General features: G+C 42.2%; 1 protein-coding gene across 2 annotated transcripts in view; it reads right to left on the bottom strand.

Annotated features, from left to right (window-relative positions):
• CACNG2 (calcium voltage-gated channel auxiliary subunit gamma 2) overlaps positions 1–22,718 on the bottom strand; it is a 102,030-nt gene that overhangs the window by 12,689 nt on the left and 66,623 nt on the right. Inside the window, exons 3-4 of one of the 2 annotated variants that reach the window (XM_069968872.1) lie at positions 6,292–6,432; positions 1,969–2,547 (exon numbers count right to left, since the gene is read on the bottom strand). In XM_069968872.1, the coding sequence (XP_069824973.1) occupies positions 2,018–2,547; positions 6,292–6,432 (671 nt within the window). In that variant the 3' untranslated portion in view covers positions 1,969–2,017. Of the gene's footprint in view, positions 1–882; positions 2,548–6,291; positions 6,433–22,718 lie in introns of those variants that run through there. The other variant, XM_069968871.1, reaches the window with a different exon arrangement.

Genomic DNA, 22,718 nt, shown 5'->3' with positions numbered 1-22,718 from the left:
CGCCGTCCCGACATTTGTGTTCTTGAAAATCTCATCCCATTTTTGTTTTTTTTGTTTGTTTTTTTGTTAGTTTTTTGCTCAACCCCTCCCACGTTTTTTTTTAACCCCAATATTCTCGTCCTTTTGCTTCTTTTTTTTTTTTAGTTATTTAAATGAATCAGTAAAATGAACGGGTACATAGAGGGATTCATGCATTTTTTTTTCGTTTGGTTCATTCTATCCTTTTCGGGAATTTTTTTTAAATGTGTTTTGATTTTTTTTTGTCTTTTTTTTTAAGAAATCTGTTTTTTTTTTCCTTCACTTATTTCAGTACTTTGTTCTTGGTAACTTGCTTGCTCTTGCTCTGTTTGGGTCTCTAGCCCTTTCAGTCTTTTGCGTACCACCATTGCGTATTTAACCCCTTCACTGTTACAATGAGCTCAATGTAGGAGTTAAATGGAACAGGTTGCTTGTATAGGGAAAAATACATTTTATATCAGATGTAGTGAGTGTCCTAGACAGGTAATAAAACAGTTTTTAATTGGGTTATAATGAGTATCCAGTGAGAATATATATGTGTGTATATATATATATATACACACAGGGTGGTCCAAAGTAGGTGGACAACATGCATATTAGGGATATAAACAGGGGAGATTTATCAAACATGGTGTAAAGTGACACTGGCTCAGTTGCCCCTAGCAACCAATCAGATTCCACCTTTCATTCCTCACAGACTCTTTGGAAAATGAAAGGTGGAATCTGATTGGTTGCTAGGGGCAACTGACCCAGTTTCACTTTACACCATGTTTGATAAACCTCCCCTGTTCACCCTGTATATACATATATGTGTGTGTGTATATATATATATATATATATATATATATATATATACACACACATTTATTTATTTTTTCCTGATCGTCTTAGGGCAGCACAACAGTCGTTTTGTGTGGTGCCTATGGACTCCAGGAAATTACTGGAAATGTTCAACTTCCTGATCAATCTATGGCACACAATGCGATTGTTGTGCTGCCTACAGACTCCAGGAAATTTAAATTTCCATTAAGTAATTTTCAACATTACAATCTTTAATGTGACATGTATCTCTACAATTTATCTTTTCCCCAATAGTTAATATGATGTAATACATCCTGTATTTTCAATGGTGAATGGTAAACGTAGATACTCACTATTGGTCATCATGATATAAAATTTTATTTCCCTTTACAGGGATATAATTCTACATTTCTTTTTATTTTCTTCCTCTCCTATACAAGCAATGCTGTTCTCAACACAGTCTGCATCCTCAATAAAATATCGCCTCAAAATGACATATACTTACTGGAGGAGCCCCCAAACCATGATGCCATTTCACAGTGTTTATAGGGTATAGGTACTTGCAATGAGATTCTAGACCATGAATGTCAGATTTAGCAGCTGGTTTAAGATTTCTCACGAACCATATAGGCCAGATAGAACAGAGTCTGCACTCGACTCCGAAAAAAACAAAAGGAAACACCAGTAACCACTCTGAGGATATTTTCTCAAGGATGAAGACTTTACACCTACAGATCTGTGTATCAGACTAGGTGTCTGGTGTTTCACAAATCCCCTCATTTTGGCCGTAGGAAGCACACTGGCTGAATTCAAAATTTTCAACAACAAAAAAAAAAATTATAAATTTTTTTGTTTTGCAATTTTTTTTGCATCCTGTATAGCTTCATCCTATACGGACGAACAATTGCAATGCAGCATTTGGGGTCTGTACACGTGGACATGTTTGTCCTGAGCTCATTTTTCATGATCGCTAAACTTTCAGTATATTGTTTCATTGAATCATGAAAAGAGATAACTTGAAGTTGTTGCCTCGTGACAAAAAAAGTTTCGGAACTTATTTTAGACCCAAAATGGACCATGTGTTACACTCAGCCCAAAGCTTGATACACAGATCCTTTTATCAAGACCATAATCCTTTAGCTCTCTGACCCTCATTGATCTATCTGTCTGTGTCTTTCTTCTCTTCCTCCATCTTGTTTCATACTGGAGTGGTCCTGCGATTGGCTGTGTTGGTGTGCGCAGAGTCCTTATTATCTTTGGGTATACAGTTATGAACTTGGAGGAAGCTGTTATCCGAGTTATAAGTGGCTGTGGGGGTCCCGGCCGATTTGAGAGGGTCGCGGCTCAGCGTGTACATGGAGATCTCAGTGGAGGGGAGGGTGTTGAAGCCCTTGAGGCCCACAGGAGAGGCATCACGGGAGTGGGATGGCTCCGTGGACCGGGAGCTGGATCGGCTGCGCCTCTGATAACGGTAGCGATAACTTGGAATGCGAGTGATTGCAGAGGACTGGAGGTAGTCCGTTGCCCGTGCTGTGGCCCTCAGCTGTTTGTGGCGGTCAATGAACATGTGAACAGCAAGCACCCCCACCATTTCAGCAATAATGAAGGAAAGGGCCCCAAAGTAAAAGGACCAGCCATATGAGTAGCTGTTTTTCTTTGAGTCGCTTTTTGAAGGGTCACCAGCATTGGCAGATATGTACACAATGATCCCAATGATGTTGCTTAGACCTGCGGATTGTAAAAAGAAAGAAAAAGTCAAAATAGGGAAACGGCAGTAAACAATGGAGGCTTTGCCTGCATAAAAAACGGATGACGTAAAAGGGGTATTCCACTGAAACATAACTTTTGATATGTTGCTGCCCATGGTGAGACTAACAATTCTTTCCATATTTGTTATTATCTATTCAGTCTCCTTCCCCCAAGTCTGTGCATGCTGCTTTCTGCTGAACGCACAAAAATCTGTGTGTGAGTTTTTCTGATGTAAAAAAGGCAGGCTTTATCTGCAACTTTGTAATGCTGGGAGGGTTAATCACAGTGAGTTCATTAGCAACTTTACCTCAGATTAAACCTCCCACCGTTGCAAATAAAGCCTGCCAGGGACTTGTTTACATCAGATGTCTCAGAAGGGAAGGAGGAGGGGGAGACAGAGAGAAAAACACACACAGATTTTTGTGTCTTCAGCAGAAAGCAGCAGCTCAGAACTGGAAGATGGAGACTGAAGTGGGGAGTTCTGATGCAGGCGCGCACGGATGTGCCCACGTCAGAACTCTGCGGCCCTAAAGATGCTTAAAGTACTAATATGAATCCATTAGCAACCCTAGTGATGCTGTTTGGGTATTATGCTACACACCCCTCCATTGCTGTATGCATTATATGACTATAATAAGGTTTTGTTCACATCTGGATTGTGATATTAAACAGTTGACAGATACCAACAGTGATTGATGGGCCGACGGGTTCTGCCGAGGTACTTGTGAAGGGAAAATAAAGTGGGCATGCAGCAGAATTTTTCCCATGGAATGTGAGGGACTTTCTGCTATGGAGGTGCCTCCAGCCAAGATGTGAAGAGAGCTGGATTCACAGCCACTGTGAGCATTGCAAGTGTGGGTGAGAGCAGCCTGCAAGCATCTGAATAAATGCATATGGTTTGTGCTGAACCGCCTTCCTCCACTTTGCATAACACCCTAGGTGCCCCGCTCGCTTACCCTATGCCCTTGGCTCGGGTTCACAGTTTCAAAGGTCTGTCCCTGGAAATGGTTTGCCCCAGGAAATATTACTGTACAGCTTTCTGTTTGACAATACCCGTCCCTCATTTCCTGTATGTTAGATGATTATGACTCATCCATTCTCCTTCCCGCGGTCAGAGCGGCGGATCAATGGCCATTGCCTAGATGGAGTTGTGGCAGAAGAGGGAAATGTATCCACGCTTTTCTGCTACAACTGTACAAATACGGTATATCCTAGTGGTCTATATACACTTACTGTAAGAAGGGGGGGGGGGGACAAGTATGTTATAGTAATAGCAGGGCTTTATGACAGAACATAGATGGCTCTGTCAATGCTGCTTCGGGTGCTGCAAGGAAAATTCTTTATACTTTAATAGTACCAGCAAAGCAATGAGCGTCATTCTGTAGGGGGTACTCGGGTGAATTTATTTTTCTTTCAAATCAACTGGTGTCGGTAAGTTAGATTTATAATTTACTTCTGTGTGAAAATCTTGAGTCTTCCAGTACTTATCAGCTGCTGTATGTTCTGCAGGAAGTGGTGTATTCTTTCCAGTCTGCTGCCACCTCTGTCCATGTCAGGAACTAACCAGAGCAGGAGAGGTTTTCTATTAGGATTTGCTACTGCTTTGGACAGTTCCTGAGATAGACAGAGGTGGCAGCAGAGAGCACTGTGTCAGATTGGAAAGAATACACCACTACTTACAGGGCATACAGCAGCTGATAAGTGCTTAAAGACAAAACACTGGAGTACCCATTTAATTGAACCCCCAAAGCAACTTTCAGGATACTGAATGGGTTATTCAGAATGTAAGGGTTTATCTGGCCATAGATTTTACATTGAGTGAATAATTTATGCATATAAATAATATACATAAATTAAGTAATTACTAACGACATAGCAAACTATACTGTACATGTGAAAATCCAAAATCTGTAATATCATCATATTTTGCTAAGTGTCAAGGAGGAGTTGCTGAGCTGCAGCATACATGCTTTCTCCCTTGCTCCTCCTTAACCTGACTGGTTGATATACAGGACTGGAAGTAGGGAGGGGATTGAGGAGCCATGCATGCTGCAGCTTAGCCCAGTTTCATGACATTTGAGCATGAAAGGAAAAAGCAATGTTATAACTTTACAAACAGCCAACAGCTAAGAGATGTTTAACTTTTTTTTCTTAACTTTCCCACTCCCTGGCAATGTTCTGTCAGTCCTGGAAAATCTCTTTAAAGGGGTACTCCGCGAAAAAAAAATCAACTGGTGTCAGAAAGTTATACAGGTTTGTAAATGAATTTGTAAATAGCTGTGAATTAAAAAAACCAAATCAAGCTTTCTACTACCTATCAGCTGCTGTATGCCCTGCAGGAAGTAACATCATTTTTCCAAATCCAGCATAGCACATTCACACGTCCATAGTTTTTGGCAATGCACGGACCTATTTATTGAAGAATAGTGACCCGTGCCACAATTGCGGGTCCATAATAGGACCTGCTTGTTTTTTCTTTTACAGCATGGATCACATCCCTGCAACACATACAGACGGGGCCATTTAAATGAATAGGTCCGCAGTTTGTCAGACCTGCAATTACTGTCCGTGTGAATGTAGCCTTAGGGTACTATTACACGGAACGATAATCGGCCGAATCTGCCTGATTCGGCCGATTATTGCTCTGTGTAATAAAGACAACGATCAGCCGATGATCGTCATCGGCTGATCGTTGATATAGGTTAGAACCTATAATTTTCGGGCGCCGACCGCGCACCGCTACGTGCCAATGATGGCTGAGCGGCATGTCAGCTGACAGGCTGCTCTGAAGTGAGAGCGCGCGGGACCCGGGGAGAAGTGGACCGCAGCAGCAGCCCTGGAGCGTGGATAGGTAAAGTATACCATCTAAGCAAGGGCTGCAAGGACATCGGTAACGATGTCCTTGCAGCCCTTGTCAAACGATTATCGGCCGTGTAGTAGGCCCAGTAAACGAGCGCCGATCTAGCAGATCGCCGCTCATTTACAGTTGTTATCGGGCCCCTATCAGCCCGTCTAATAGTACCCTTACTCTGGGGGACTGTTCCTGCTCTTGCTGATGCGCACAGAGGTGGCAGCAGAGAGCACTGTGTTGCACTGGAAAGGATACTTCACTTCACGCAGGACATACAGCAGCTGATAAGTACTGGAAAGCTTGATTTTTTTTTTTTATAATATTTTTAATATCAGTAAATTCCAAATTAATAACTTTATGATACCAGTTGATTTTTTGTGCAGCGTACCCTTTATTATGTCATCACGATTAGAATATATATATACATATATATGCAGATGTGTAAAACTGTGGCCAGCTAAAATTAACTTTACAGGTCCAACGTCATGTGCCAGTTCATTTTATAATACCTAAAGGTTGGAACTCTGCTTATAAGGAGCTCTAAATCCTTCCCTTCAGACAGCCATAGTTATAATTCTGACTACTCACAACCACCACTAGAGGGAGCTGATGAGCTTACTGCATACTGCTTTATTTATCAGTCCAAAAGGTATGCCTTTAAATCCCCTTTATTGGTTATAAAACAGAATTTCTATGATTTTACCCCTTGGCAATGCTGAAGATCTGGAGCTCTGGATCAGTAAAAAGGGGCTCTTATCCTTGCAATGATAAATTGGAAAAAAATGATCAGCACCTTGAGCAGAACCATTATATTTAGACAAGGTTTACTCTTATATAACACATTTTTCACCTTGAGGACTAACTTATGTTACCTGCAGACACAAAGAAGATGCCAGCACTTAATATGATATTGTGTCGAGTTTTGTAGAACTCGCTGGCAGCAATGCACAGTCCTCCCATGAAGAGTAGGATCACACTGAGGATAGGGAATATACTGGAAGCCCTCACAGCCCCTGTGAAAAGAAAATGACAGGATCACATAAAGTATACCTGCTGATAGAGAACACGACCTCTGCTTTACATCAAGTTCATATTAAACATTTCTTTTAACAATATACTGTATATAAATCACTACCAATATGAGTGTCTGGCCACTAAGCCTAATAATATTCTAATGTTTCCTGTTCTGGAAAGAAAACACTTTAGTGGTCTTATAATTATAATTAAATATAGATTCACAATAAGAGAGGACAACTGGTAATACAGAATCCATCAACCATAATAGCTGGTGGTCACATCTTATCCTTCTTTCTGCACAGGTCACGGAGCATGCCCACAACACTCTCTCACAAGTCAATAAATCAACTCTAGACATGTGGCTGCTGTAAAGCATATCTCTGCAATTAAAAGCAACCCAGGCAAGATGGCTGTCTCCATAATCAGGTATAGAAAGGCGGTTCTTTCCTTTTTAATAAAGAGGGAACCAGTAACCTCCCTGAGGATTCTTGACCTGGCCCCAGTACTTTATAGTGGCCGGACACAGCTCTCCAATGCAATCAGTCAGACTGAATAAAACTGTACTTGACTATTGGCTTGACCAGAAGTCCCTTAGGGAGTGACTGGAGTAGTGGCCTTGTATGCAAACTGTTGCTCTATTTACGTCAGGGTCCCAGATACTTAATCCTAGTCTATGGACAGGAGACAAGTTTTAATAAGGCATAAGGCTTTAAGCGTATTTTGTGGTTGATATAACTATATACCTAGATATTGCCATGTTAAGCCTGTTCTTTGTCAGTAGATATCTACTGATGTTGGGATGCCAGTTTTACCATCTTCATGTGAGAGGCAATTGTAGGGTATGTGGGCTACTTTAGACCTGTATTAATCTATTATGTGGTGTAATCTATTATATTGTGGTGTCCCACCACTGGTGTTCTTTTCTCTTCTCTTATGCACCTGTCGTAAAAGCTTCTTTCTCCAGATAAAGTGGTGATGAAGGTATTTTTAAAGTTTCACCACTAGATGTCAGCATCTTTTATATGTATTTCTCTGAGTTTCACAGCTGAAGGTCCTAGTGGGTTAATATTTTCTGTATACCATGTGCTCTTATTGACCTATGGGAGGTGCTTTCTACTTCTGACATATCTCTTTTCTTCTTAATTATGTACACACCATCCCCACCACTCACAGGGTAGATTACTTAGCCCCTGTAGGAAGTTAGTTACTTGGTGGAGTAAGTTCAGTTAGTGTTATGCAGATTCTTGTGGGAGAAGGACAAACAGAGCAAACGTCCCTGCTGTAGCCAAGCCATGGCCTGACTTATGCCAGGACCTTTGTCTGGGATCAAGAGAGAGTCTAGTCTAAGACACAAGTGTGTTCAGATGCAGCTAGAGACAACTAGTTCATTTATTACTTTTACTATACCTACGATGCAGTGCTAAGCACTTTAAAGGGAGAAGAGTTCAGGAACAACCTAACCCATGCTGATAACCAGTCTAAAAGATGCAGGGCAGTATCACAAGAGAAACTAGACTGGATAGGACAAAGCCCCAGAAACTTAGTTTCACCCAGATAACCATGGCTGGGGCTTGGATCACCCTATTAGGATGGGTCACTCAACACTGTAGGGCACAAGGTGGTCAGACATAGTCTAAACACGGGTGCAAGTAAACGTCTTATTACACAGTCTTTTCAAAAGTTCCAGCAGAGTACATCGCTACAATGGATCAGGGCTCCTTCAACCAACTCTATTCCTCTACTCTACTCAACTCTCCAAGTACTGCTACAACTACCTCTCTTCTTCTCTACTTCTTCAAGCACCTCTTCAAGCACAAATGAGTTAAGCACTGTAGTCTATGTGAAGATTTCTTTATACTACTGAAGTGTGTTGTACTACTGAAAGACTGCACAATAAAGCTGTTCTATTTTATATCACTGTGACTCAGTCATACTTTGTCTGCACCAGCACCCATACTCACACGAGCCGCACACTTTGGGTTATTTTTTCCCCTTTCTGTGGGTGGCAGTACAGATAGTCCAGGTGGGCTAGTTACCACTCAGGACTACTGTGACAAAAGCCCAAGGGACTTAAACAAGCCCGGCAGGTCAACAGCCATTAGGGAACATAGCCAGCCACATAAACAAAGCAGGTACCAACATTACACCTGTGTGCTGGACAAGCATTGGCGTTACGACCATACCATCTTTGGCTGAGCTGTCACAACAACACCTATAACTGTACCTCACCACACTATGCCATGGTGCATGCTGCCTGTAGAATCTGTTGCAGTGAAAAAGAAAGGTTAAAGGAATTATCCAGTACTCCCAAAACATGGCCACTTTTTTCCAAAGACAACATGACTCTTGTCTCCCGTTTGGATAAGTGATTTTTTTTGTAACTCAGTTCCATTGAAGTTAATTGAGCTTAAAGCGAATGCACCATCAGGTACATTAGCTTTAAAGGACACCTGTCACCCCCCGTGCCGGGGTGACAGGCTCCCGACCCCCTGTTAGATCCCCCTATACTTACGTGATCCCGCCGAGTCCCGCTTCCTGAGCCGGTCAGGTCCCGGAGATATCAGCTCCCGAAGCCCGGCGCGAGCGCTGACAGCAGAGTCAGACGCCCATAGAGAATGAATGGGGAGTCCGATGCTCCGTCATTCTCTATGGGCATCGGACTCATCTCTCAGCGCGCGCGCCGGGCTTCGGGCGCTGATATCTCCGGGACCCCACCGCATCAGGAAGCGGGATCCGGCGGGATCACGTAAGTATAGGGGGATCTAACAGGGGGTCGGGAGCCTGTCACCCCGACACGGGGGGTGAAAGGTCCTCTTTAAGTGTAGCATATGAATAGAACAGCGCCGGCACGAAAAAGTCGGTGGCACCAGCCTGGGCTGAAGCACCGGAGACGGGCCAGCCCGCCCCCAGTGGGAGGAAACTCCCGCCGCTCTGTGACGCGGCTCCATTGATTCTAAGGGAGGGGGGGGGTTTCCTCCCACTGGGGATGGGCCGGCTCCAGCGAATGTACCTGGTGGTACATTCCCTTTAAATGCAAAGCACACCTGAACTGAAGACAAGAGCGGTGCTGTCTCTGGAAGAAAGTGGCCATGTTTTCGTAGTGCTGGATAATCCCTTTAACCTCTGGTTCTGGACCAGTGGATGGGTGCCTATACTATTGCTACTCATGGACACAATATACACAAGAATACTGCACTTTGGGAAACACATAGCAGATTGATCACTCTCTGCCACATCCGTCATCCACACATTAACTTTCAGTGAGATTTTCAGCTTGACTGGTCTACAGATTAAAAAGTCGAACATCTAATATTAAAATGTATCCGTCTATTTTACTGCGGAAAAACAAACCTCTGTTAATGATCAGATCACAGTTTGTATCCATCTGATTCTTGGAATTCAATATCAATTTGATATTCGTGTCTCAACTTAATTCAGTCTATTTAAAAATAATTGTGGAGTAACAAAATGGATTACATTGTTTATGGAATCAATTCTAGGTGGCGTCGCCTAAAACACAAAACAATTGGTTTTGACTAGAATCAATTGTTTTTTTCCCCAGTTAAAGTGTTGAAGTGGTATCCGTCAGAACTGCGTTCACACTACGTATATTTCAGTCAGTATTGCAACCAAAACCAGGAGTGGATTAAAAACACAGAAAGGATCTGTTCACACAATGTTGAAATTGAGTGCATGGCCGCCATATAACAGTAAATAACGGACATTATTTCAATATAACAGCCGTTGTTCTAAAATAGCAGCAAATATTTGCCATTATATGGCGGCCATCCACTCAATTTCAACATTGTGTGAACAGATCCTTTCTGTGTTTTTAATCCACTCCTGGTTTTGGTTGCAATACTGACTGAAATATACTGACTGAAATATACATATACTGACTGAAATATACGTAGTGTGAACACAGCCTAAAGATGGTGCTAGTCGGGGGTGGGTGTTTGGGGTGTTTGGGGTTTGCGGATTATGAGTCTTAAGGCTTCAACAATGAGATCCTAGACAAGACTATGGTGGGCACTAGCTTGGCCGAGCACCTCCTGATGCTTGGGTAGAGGTGGCCATACACCTTCAATAACTGAAATTCTAATTATTTCGGTCCTTGAAGGGATGTATAAACGGGATATACAAAAATCAGAATGAAAAAATTTAATAGGTTTTTGCAAGACACATTAGAACTCCAGCAGTATGCCAGCTATTCTCGCAATGCCTCCGAAGTTCTAATGTGTCTTGCAGAAACCTATGACATGTTTTCACTAAAATTTTTGAATATTTTGTTTACACATACCTTCAAGGGACGAAAAAAAGGAAAATTAGATGGAAAAAATCTAGTAGGTTAACCAGGCACGGCTCTGCCCTGCTCTGCTCAAGTCCCCCATTGATTTAATTGGTATTTCATCGTTATTTTAGTTGAGCACTCGAGGATTGAAAAATGCTCAAACCGAGTAATGAGCATTTGAGCATTTAAGTGGTCGTTCAACACTAGGGGGCGCCATAACATATACTGTAGTGTAGGTGCCCCTTGGCTGTGGCAGGAGGATTTGCTACCAGGATGTTGGGTATGTGGTGTGGGTTCCTCTGCCCTCTTGGTCATCACTTACTACATTGCTGGGTCTCCCTAAGTGGCTGAGTGAGATGTAGGGGTGCTTCCTGTTTTGGTGCCCTCTGCCCACCCTCCCTCTCCTTTATTGCTCTTGGGCAGCATGGTAGCTCTCTTGCTGTAAGGTGCTGGGGACCTGTGTTCGACTCCAACTAAGGACAACATCTACAAGAAGTTTATATGTTCTTCCTGTGTTTGCGTTGGTTTCCTCCAGGTACTCTAAATTCCGCCCTCCATACTAAACATTCTAATTCATTTAGATTGTGGGTGTCATTGGGGACAGTGGCTGAAATGAGTGATGTCAATAAGAAAATAGTGCAAAAATAGGTAACAGGTACATCGCTTTGTGTTATTTACATGAACAGACCAGACCAGATGCCTCCCACGTACGCCACCGGTTTATTCCTGAGCACCGGCCAGGCATGAATTACTGGGAGCGGACCCTCCAGCCCCCAATGTGAAGAAACCCCCTTCCCTCTGTGACACGGCTCCATACGATTCAATTGGGGGGGGGGGGAGAGACCATCACAGATAGGGGGGGAGATCATCACACTGGGGGCTGGTGGACCTTCCCTCAGTGCTCGGAAATAGACCAGTGCCGTGCATGGGAATTGGGTGGCGGTTCAAAAAAAGGACCGCGCCACCGGCATCCCTGCACCGGCGCCAGTCTGTCCATGTAAAAAACACAAAGCGATGCACCTGGTGGCTTATTTGCTTTAAGAATAAGTTAGCGCTGTCCAAGGAGATCTGTATGCTGCTGCCCTTAGTGTTTTGTGAATGAACGTACAACAGAGATGTATTAGACCTGGCCCATGGAGCTATTGCAGTGTCCATGGCTGGATGGGTATCATGACGGCGGCCGACACAGTCAGGTGGGGGTTATGTTGTGGTGTATATTATCATCAAGAAGCATGTGTTGTGTAACATGTAACAAATGTATTTGCACAGGTTATATCACCTCGGAAAAACCTGCAATGTTTGAACGTGTTGGTGAGATATGTATATATATATAACCCTACTTGTGGATTGTCTTAAGAAAACATTTCTCTTGCAGAACGTACAGGTGTGACTTTAACGTGACACCGCTGAACTCACTTGTCAGATTGGTGCTCTGTATAATGAAAATGCAGAACTTGTACTGTATCCAGCAACCTGCATAAAATATCATGCTGAAAAGCCTTATGAATGTGATACACACTGGAGGCTTTCTACATGGATCTAACAATGTTGTTGGTCAATATGTTGGAAGCTTGTTGACTGTACTCAGTCACTTGGGTTTTGTCGTAACCGGAGCATGGGGCATTTGATTGGCGATGGCTGCTCAAGTTGGATACAGCTCTAGGGAGTCCTGGAAAACATGAATACAGCCCAGGACTACCTAGGCCGGCATCTAACTTCAGCAGCCACTGCCAATCAAATGCTGTACACTTGGGTTCCGACAAACTTGATCGTTCTTCAATCTCACTCAACTCTAATCTTAACTTTTCCACCAGCAATATAATCAGAAAGAACCACGATGGTGCTACCAAGGTCCAGGTCCAGACTAGAAGGTTACGGTACTGCAGAAGGGTCACATACAAAAAGCATCTCATTATAGAGGAAGTTCATTATTTTTTATTTTTCCATTGGCAAAGTGGTGTCATAATGGCTTGGGTGGGTTAAATAACTCGATAACTTTATTTTTTAGGTTGTTTTGCATGCACTGATACCAGTTATGAAGAGTTTTTTTTATTGGTTATATCTTTACATTAAAAAGCAGAAACTTTTGTGGGGGATTCTCAGAAAGACATGGTGGTGCTCAACGGGCTTATAGATTTGCAAAACTTTATTCCATAAAAGCATGGAACGGGATGCTGACAGGTGATCAGGCTACGATCGTTTCACGCTCACAATCAGTGCGCTTCCTTACGGCCCTCCAGGGGCCCCACTTAACAATAAAACGTAGCTCGATCACCTGTCAGCGTTCCGTTCCTTGCTGTTATGGAATAACTTTTTTTCAAGTCTATTAGCCCAGTAAGCGCCACAGTGTCTTTCTGAGAAGCTACAAAAAAGTTTTTGCTTTTCAATGTAAAAATATAACCAATAAAAAAACTGCTCATAACTGGTATCAATGCATACAAAAGTACATAAGTAACACCCTCCAATTACTAGGAAGGGTGCAGTGCGCGTTCTATTGGGGGGAAGGGCAGTAGTATCATACTCAGCATCCTGGGTTTGGCTCACTTCTTTCTTCACCAGAACCGGCACAATGAGCTTGATGTGTGCTGGCCGTGGCTTTTGCAGTGTCTGCTGAGCCAATTAGCATCTGAGGCACCACTGCAGCCATTGATTGGCTTAGCAGACACTACAAGAGCCTACTGACACACAGCAAGCTTAATTTTAATGCTCTCCCCCAATAGAAAGTGCACAACACCTATCCAAAATCAGTCTAGCCCCTAGGAGATTAAGTGGGGATGCTATGCATCCCTACTTAACCCCCTAGGGGCCATACCTTAACTCCTGGTTCTGGTTCAGATACCCGAACCAGACTTTTTTTTTCGATTTCGGCTAAAACTCATCGGACCCAAACTTCAGTGGGTCCGTTCTTTCCTACTCACAATCCAAAAACTGACCTAACAGTATGCTGTGTAGTCTAAAAAGAAAGCGGAGTCTCTGGAGGAAAGCCCATGCAAATACAGGGAGAACATACCAACTCCTTGGTGGGTTTAACCCATGACCCCACCATTGCAAGACATCAGGGCTAATCACTGAGTAACAATTTAGTTCTTTGTGATGAATAGCCCAGCACAAGTCTCTTCCACCAAGTAGCAAAGTAGTCCCCTTCTAGCTTCTCCTAGTATATTCTCATAATGCAACACACATCCGGAGCTGAAGTGCGGCTCTGCCGTTGATTAGCACCGGCTCTATAATACATCTTCATTAACATTTGTGCTGTTTTGCCCTTTTTTCCCCAGTTTGTTTTTTACTGTATGCAGGGAAAAAAGTGCTTCTACATGAAAAACATCAACAAGCAAGCGAGGCGGCCGCTGATGGATCTTATTGTGGCCGTATCCTTATTCTAATTGTGACTTATGTGGATACTTAGGGCGGCTCGGCTCATGAACAGATGAGTACAAATGCTCCTTAACACGTCCGTACTGCCTGATTACCATATCAGCATCTCCCGCTATACTTCTATTGGCTTTTCATGAGCGAAGGAGGCATTCCAGACTTGCATATTTGTTTTTGTGTTTTTTTTTTGTTTTTTTTACTTACATCCAAATTTTGGGAAGCATTCCTGCATATGTTAGGTATACAAATGCATATACTCATTATACTGAATCAGCAGTGCAAATTGTTGTTAATATATCTTTCCAATATAACATGGTCATTTAAAGGGGAACCCTCATCCCCTATTATCCCCAAAATTTGGAATTCTTCAAAATAAAGTCTTAACGGGGTACTCTTTAAGTCTTTAAAGGGTTATTTTTTTAAGATCAGCTGGTGTCAGAAAGTTATATAGATTTGTAAATTACTTCTATTTAAAAATCTCAAGTCTTCCAGTACTTATCAGCGGCTGTATGTCCTGCAGTGGTGTAATCTTTCCAGTCTGACATAGTGCTCTCTGCTGCCACTTCTGTCCATGACAGGAACTGTCCAGAGCAGGAGAGGATTTCTATGGGGATTTGCTACTGCTCTGGACAGTTTCTGACATAGAAAGATGTGGCAGCAGAGAGCACTGTGTCACTGTGGAAAGAATACACCACTTCCTGCAAGACATACAGCAGCTGATAAGTACTGAAAGGCTTGAGATCTGTATAACTTTCTGACTAAGTGTAAAACCAATGAAGCCGTCATATAAGCTAATCATGCTATATTATAGCGATGCTATGTTTTACACTTGCTGACTGTATAGCCAGTGCTGATGTAGGGGTCATTCCCTTTTAGAAGGGTTCTCAGACGACACTTCTTTTCCTACTAATCTGATTAATACGACAGTAAGTGAAGACTGGACATGGGATTATACAAGTGTATGTGGTGGGAACTGTTCTTTGTGGTTTGATTAGTGGTGGGGAACTTCCAGCTGTTGCAAAGCTACAATTCCCATCATGCATAGCTAATCTTTGGCTTCCAGGCATGATGGGAATTGTAGTTTTGCAACAGCTGGTGCTCTGCAGGATCCACACCACTAAGTTAGATGGAAAAATGTGAAGAACCTCGAGGTATATAGCGTGCTGTATCTAGTTGATAGTATAATATCAAAAATAATATAAATTATAATGTGGGGATTTATTAATTTTAAAAAATGCATAAAAATAGGTAAACAATGATTCAAATCAATAAATATGCTCATTAAAATTCCGAGGATAGTCCATACAGATGATACAGGTGATGTCCAGTTCAGATCTGAAACATGTGAAACATCTATCGTCTCATGGTAATTGGCGCTCGTAATTGCTGGCTTACCGCTCCGATGTGGAGTAGTGCATGCAATATTTTACCTAGGTAGAATCATAGCTCCGGAGTCTCAGGTGATGGAAGAAGTCACTTAGCCTAGGGCTTCAGTCATAGGCTGCTCATACTCTAGCAAGCTGTATTGTGCAGGATCAGCGATGGAAGTTAAACCGGAAGTCCAACAGGTAACATGCGGTGGATTGTAGTTTACAGTGGATTATGGTAGTTAGAGCTCTATGGATGAAGGATGTAGTAGTCCTTACGATAATCCTGGAGTGTTAGGAGTGTTACCGTTACCGTTAGGAGTGTTATGGTAAGGACTACTACATCCTTCATCCATAGAGCTCTAACTACCATAATCCACTGTAAACTACAATCCACCGCATGTTACCTGTTGGACTTCCGGTTTAACTTCCATCGCTGATCCTGGGAATTTTAATGAGCATATTTATTGATTTGAATCATTACCTATTTTTATGCGTTTTTTTAAATTAATACATCCCCACATTATTATTATTATTTTTGATATTATATTATCAACTAGATACAGTAAGCTATATACCTCGAGGTTCTTCACATGTTTCCTTTTTCTAGTACAATTTATTGATGTGCACAGAGACACATCGGTAAGATCACTCAGTACTAGCGGCAGTGACCTGTAGTGGGATGCAATTCCCCCACTAAGTTAGATGGAGTTGCTGATGACACCATAGAAAATTATCATGATACAAAGTATACTGGATAGTGATAAACTAACAAACTCTTATAGTTCTGTATTTCTGGATACCTCTGTCTATGACATCTATAGACCCAAACAGTCTACGGACAGGGGTCCCCATACTGGGCCAACTCACTTGACTTTGCAGCATTCTCATCCAACGATTTCTATAAATCTGGGAGTATAATGTGTTCAAACAAGAATTCTGGTTTTTTATAAGAAATTGTGTTCACTGTGATAGTTGTCGTATACAATGTATTCATAGCAATTGTTCTGAGTGATGCTAACACGCTTGATCCTAGCCATAAAGTAAAGGGGGCAGAGATGTAGCTAAAATATTGTTAACCTGGACAAAGATTGCTGCTAATACTAAACACATATACTACTGTACAGTACACATCTACCATACTGCTATATCAGACATACATATAGTACTATAGTATAGTGCAATATGATACAGTATAGTGTAATGTCATACATTTAAATATTACTCAGACACATACACACATTACACACACATCCACGCACCCACCCACCACACACCTACATACATAATACATCTACATATACATCCACACATTGCATATCTACATACATAACACATATTACACACCTATATACATACATACACACATTACCAACCTATATACATACATAACACACATTACATATCTATTTATACACACACATTACATAAGTGTGTGCATATATATATATATATATATATACATACACATTACACAGCTATATACATACACTGCACATACATGTCTCCCATACAGATACCCATATACACACATACACATTAGGCAGCTTTCACACTGTTTTGTATCAGTATCTGTTTGCTGTAGGTGCCAGGAAAGCTCACAGCGCATACATTAAACATATGTACAGGCTCCAATTAACCCGACATCGGTATATAGTATTCTTCTTATTCTGCTGAATAGAATAAAGCAGCAGAGGCATCCAGTAAATAAAATGTATACTATGTGGTACATTTTTTTTTTTCTACCATTGCAGCTCATCTTTCCGAGGCATCTTTGACAGGTGTATTTCGGGAAACCACCCCAATGTATACCCCTGATGGACCTATAAAGTGCTATGGGAAAGCACAGTTATACCAATAACATACCTATATATTCGTACACATTATATATACATGTACATTAAATACACCTAACACACATACATACAAATTACTCACATTAACACATATAGTTTGGCAGATTACATACACATTACACACATATATAATCACACACATTGCTCACACTAACCCTTTCTACAGAGATGTCACAGAGCACAGGGAGCTGTGGTGAGTGGAGCAGAGACTTGTGTGTACTTCGTTTGAGATCAATTTTCGTTGTTATTTGCCGAAAAATTGTCCCATGCAATACCACCCTTGGTCACTTATGCTGCGTTTACACGGAATGATTATCGTGCGAATTTGCACGATAACAATCAAATTCGAACGATAATCGTACGTGTAAACGCAGCGAACGATCGAACGACGAGCGAGAAATCGTTCATTTTGATCTTTGAACATATTTTTAAATCGTCGTTCGTCATTCGCAAAAAATTTGCATATTGTTTTGTGTAAACAGTTGTTCACCGATTTTACCTATGTGCAAGATAGGCTTAAGCGATCGCAAAATGAATTTTCCGTACGATATATCATTCCGTCTAAAAGCTGATCGTTATAAAAAAAAAATGTTACTTCGAAATCGTTAATCGTACGATCGGGCAGATTATCGTTCCGTGTAAACGCAGCATTATTCTTCAGTTTGGTTAGTAAGGGAGTTGAGTGCAGGTGTGGAGTGAGGAGCAGGGGTGTGAGTTGTGAAGGCAGACAGTAGAAGTCTTTGAGGAGACTTCCCAGCCTTGACTAGGCCCCTAAGGCCTCTGGCCTAGCCTAGATATCTGCCAGCTGACCTTCTGCGCTATTTTTGGAAAACCTGTACCCCGCCGCTGGGAATTGTAGTACTGGCATTGTGCCACTTGTAGCTCAGAACGGCACTGAAAGGAATTAACTGGAGAGGATTTGGTAGGTGTGGTAGTAGATGTAAACCATGCCAAAAATAAACTTTTTGCCTCTGCCTCTGATTTGGTGGATTTACCAAGAGGTAAAAAAGAGAGAAAGATTTGGTGCTGGGAATGGGCATGGGGATTTAAATTAATCTGACGTATTTATCTTGATAAATTCCTCCATTTGTGTCCCCATGTTGGAATGGAAATAGTCAACTACTTTTTTGCCAAGCAAAGATAATTGTGAGTGACCCAAGTTACCCGAATCTCCTGCCTATTCTTTTTGCACCCCACCTTTCACCAGCCAGGTAACACTACACAGAGAGTTCCCCTGGCATCTACCACCTCCACATCCACAGTCCCATCCCTTCTTCATTGTGCCTGGTGGGAGGTTTGGTGGAGAATCTCAGCCACCATGAACATTGTGATCAACAGACCCTCATCATCCGGTCAGACCTCCTACACACCACAGGCTCCCCCTAGGTTGTAGTAGAGATGTACAGTACAAAGGATTTTCTGAGAAGGTGAAGTATGGTGTTCAGTGACAAAACCAGCTCAGTTGTACACAGCCTTTAGGTAATACAGTCATACCGTTGTAATACCACTATACCATGACCAAATATCACCAGATCTATACCATGGCCAAATATCACCAGATCTATACCATGGCCAAATATCACCAGATCTATACCATGGGCAAATATCACCAGATCTATACCATGGCCAATATCACCAGATCTATACCATGGCCAAATATCACCAGATCTATACCATGGCCAAATATCACCAGATCTATACCATGGGCAAATATCACCAGATCTATACCATGGCCAAATTTCACCAGATCTATACCATGGCCAAATATCACCAAATCTATACCATGGCCAAATATCACCAGATCTATACCATGGCCATATATCAATAGATCTATACCATGGCCAAATATCACCAGATCTATACCATGGCCAAATATCACCAGATCTATACCATGGCCAAATATCACCAGATCTATACCATGGCCAAATATCACCAGATCTATACCATGGCCATATATCAATAGATCTATACCATGGCCAAATATCACCAGATCTATACCATGGCCATATATCACCAGATCTATACCATGGCCATACATCACCAGGCCCAGATCTGTCTGATATAGACAAACACAGCTCATATTGAGAAATGGAAGCTGAGTTGTGACTGGTTGGTTTTTATCCCAAAGGTTTCGACAGGACCAAATAACCTCCAAATCAATACTACCACCAGATCGTCCTGATATAGTGGTAGATACCAGCTGTATTTCGGCACGCTACAGACCATATATGCGATTACAGTGCAGTTACATTCATAAACCCATGAGTGACATCTTCCCAAATTGGTCCCTTGTTTGTCACCATCTCAGACCACCATGATGACTGCCATCACACTGCAGGGTTTGCCACCTTGCACGCCGTCTTCAGTTTCTCACTTTTCCAGACATCCCCACCTCTACAATCTTCTCATTTTGCTGCTCCTTTACCAGTACCGTCCTGCTGATTCCCCAAGTACTGTGCATGCTGCTGTTCCCATAACTATACTTACTTAGAAACATAGAGGATTGTCGGCAGAAAAAGACCACCTGGTTCATCTAGTCCGCCCTTATATAATCCCCTTCTTATCTTAGGATAGATATACAGTATGTTTTGCCCAGACAGGTTTACATTCACTTACTGTAGATTTACCAGCCACATCTCCTGGAAGTTTGTTCCAAGCATCTACTACTCTTTCAGTAAAGTAATATTTTCTCAGGTTGCTTCTGATCTTTCCCCAACTAACCTCTGACTGTGTCCTCTTGTTCTTGAGATAATTTTTTTTAAATTAAAAACACTTCCCTCCTGAACCTTTAGTCCTTTCCTCCAGACTATACAGATTCAAATCCTTAAAGGGGTACTCCAGCGTGTGGGCAGTTTTTCGCTGGGACCGGGGAGGAGGTGGCCGAGGGAAAAGACGTCCACTCACCTCCCCGGTTCCAGCGGCGGGTCCCGCCGCTTCGGTGCCCGGTTCCCGGCCGCTTTCGGGTGTCTGAGGCCGCCCGAGACGTGACATCTCAGGTCTGCTCGGCCACTGAGTGAAGAAGGCGGGATCCGTTTCCAGTCCGATCAGATCCCGCCTCCTTCACTGAGTGGCTGAGCGGACCTGAGACGTCACGTCTCGGGCGGCGTCAGACACCCGGAAGCGGCCGGGAACCAGGCACCGAAAAGCCGTGATGCGGGACCCAGCGAAAAACTGTCCCAGTCCCAGCGAAAAACTGCCCCCACGCTGGAGTACCCCTTAAAGTCTTTCCTGATATGGTTTATGCCTGACATCCTCCACCATTTTTGTAGCCCCAATTTTTCCAGATATTTCTAGAAAATAGTGTCATCTATCTAACACTTTAACAACGCAGTAATTGTGTCTTCTTGGTGTCTCAACCCAGCAACTGAACCCCTAGCGTGTCTGCATCCAATAATAGTGCCCCCAAAACAGTAATAGTGGCCCCTATACCCCTATACAGTTATAATGCCTCCTTACTACCCCTACACAGTAATAGTGCCCCCTTAGTGTTATCCTTACAACACTAGTGCCCCCAGACAATAGTAGTGCCCCTTTAGTGCCCTCTGCATCGTAATAGTAACATAGAAACATAGAAGAAAAAGACCACTGGGTCCATCTAGGTCCAACTGGGTCCACTGGGTCCAACGTCTTACTGTTCCCACACAATGATAGTACCCCAAACACTTAAAATACACCCTTACTGCTTAACACAGAGTATAAGAGACCCACACAAAAAAATTACATTTACTTCCATATTGAACAAACCAGCTCTGAAATTGGTGGCACCTCAAATCAACTTGTGCAAGAAAGTGCCAGAGATTTGTAGTTTACTTCTATTTATAAGTCTCAAGTCTTCCAGTACTTATCAGCTGCTGCAAGTCCTGCAGGAAGTGTTATTCTTTCCAGTCTGGAGAGCAGGAGAGTTTTTTTGGGGGGGATTTGCTACTGCTCTGGACAGTTCACGTCATAGACAGAGATGGCAGCAGAGAGCAGTGTGTCAGACTGAAAATAATACACCACTTCCTGCAGGGCATACAGCAGCTGATAAATACAGGAAGACTGAAGATTTTTAAATAGAAGTAAATTATGGTTCATTTACACGGAGCGATAATTCGCCCAGACAAGCTTGCAATCGTTTTAAGATCGCTTAAGCCCATCTCACACATAGGGTGAATCAGTGAAAGACTGTTTTCACGAAGCGATCTGCAAATTTTTAGTGAACGACCAATGACGATTTGAGAACATGTAGTAAGATCACAATAAACGATTTCTCGCTCGTCGCTTGATCGTTTGCTGTGTTTACACGAGCCGATTATCGAAAATTCGAGCGATAATCGTTCCGTATAAACGCAGCATTACAAATCTATATAATTTTCTGACACCAGTTGATTTGAAAGAATTTACCCCTAATAGCTCCATTGTGATAGGGATAGTTTCTAATTACAGCGATGCTTGAAAGTTTATGATTCCTTCAGAATTTTCTATATTTCTGCATAAAACTGCATCAGATCTCTTGATCTGAAAAATATTAGATTAGGTTCTTTATGATCCAATATCACATATAGGTGAAGGATAGAAGTATGCGAGGATTAGCAGGGAATTTGAGGGTGAAATTAGAGTCAGGTGTTTTATAATTAATGGCATGACAATCAGGTGTGAGTGGGTGACGCGTTTTATTTAAAGAACAGAGATCTATCAAAATCTGATTATCACAACACGTGTTTGTGCAAATGGAGGAAACGTAAGAGCATTATTACCCCCTCCAGGAGAATACGCCAAGACCAAAGAACATAATAGTCAGCAAGGTCACAAAAGACACCAAGGTAAAGGATACTCTGGCAATTCCCCAAATAAACAGGTGTCAGAAAGTTATATAGAGTTTTAATTTACTTCTATTTAAAAAACTCAAGTCTTCCAGTACTTATCAGCTGCTGTATGTCCTGCAGAATGTGGTGTTTTCTTCCAGTCTGACACAGTGCTCTCTGCTGCCACCTCTGTCCATGTCAGGAACTGTCCAGAGCAGTAGCAAATCCCCATAGAAAACCCTTTCTGCTTTGGACAGTTCCTATCATGGACAGAGGTGGCAGCAAAGAGCTTTTTTTTTAAATATAGAATTTAATTGAATATCTGTATAACTTTCTGACATCAGTCTATTTGAAAGAAAAAAAAATCAGAGTCAGAGTTCCCCTTTAAGCAACTAAAGGCTATTAGCTAATGTTATTGTTTAAGAATCCACCACCGTTATGTATGCTTAGCAGGATTGCAAGAAGAAAGCCACCGCAATCCAAAAAGAACATTGCTGCCTGTTTACAATTTGCAAGAAATTACCTGAAAAAGCCGGAAGACTGTGAATGTGACCAATATAAAAGCTTTTAGGTTTAAATGAGAAGCGTTTTATTAGGAGAAAGGAAGACTTT

This window comes from Dendropsophus ebraccatus, chromosome 4 (assembly GCF_027789765.1).
Source record: "Dendropsophus ebraccatus isolate aDenEbr1 chromosome 4, aDenEbr1.pat, whole genome shotgun sequence".
NCBI classification, from domain to species: Eukaryota; Metazoa; Chordata; class Amphibia; order Anura; family Hylidae; genus Dendropsophus; species Dendropsophus ebraccatus.
Note: the sequence above shows the minus strand (reverse complement) of the source record. Positions and strands in the feature narration are given on the sequence as shown.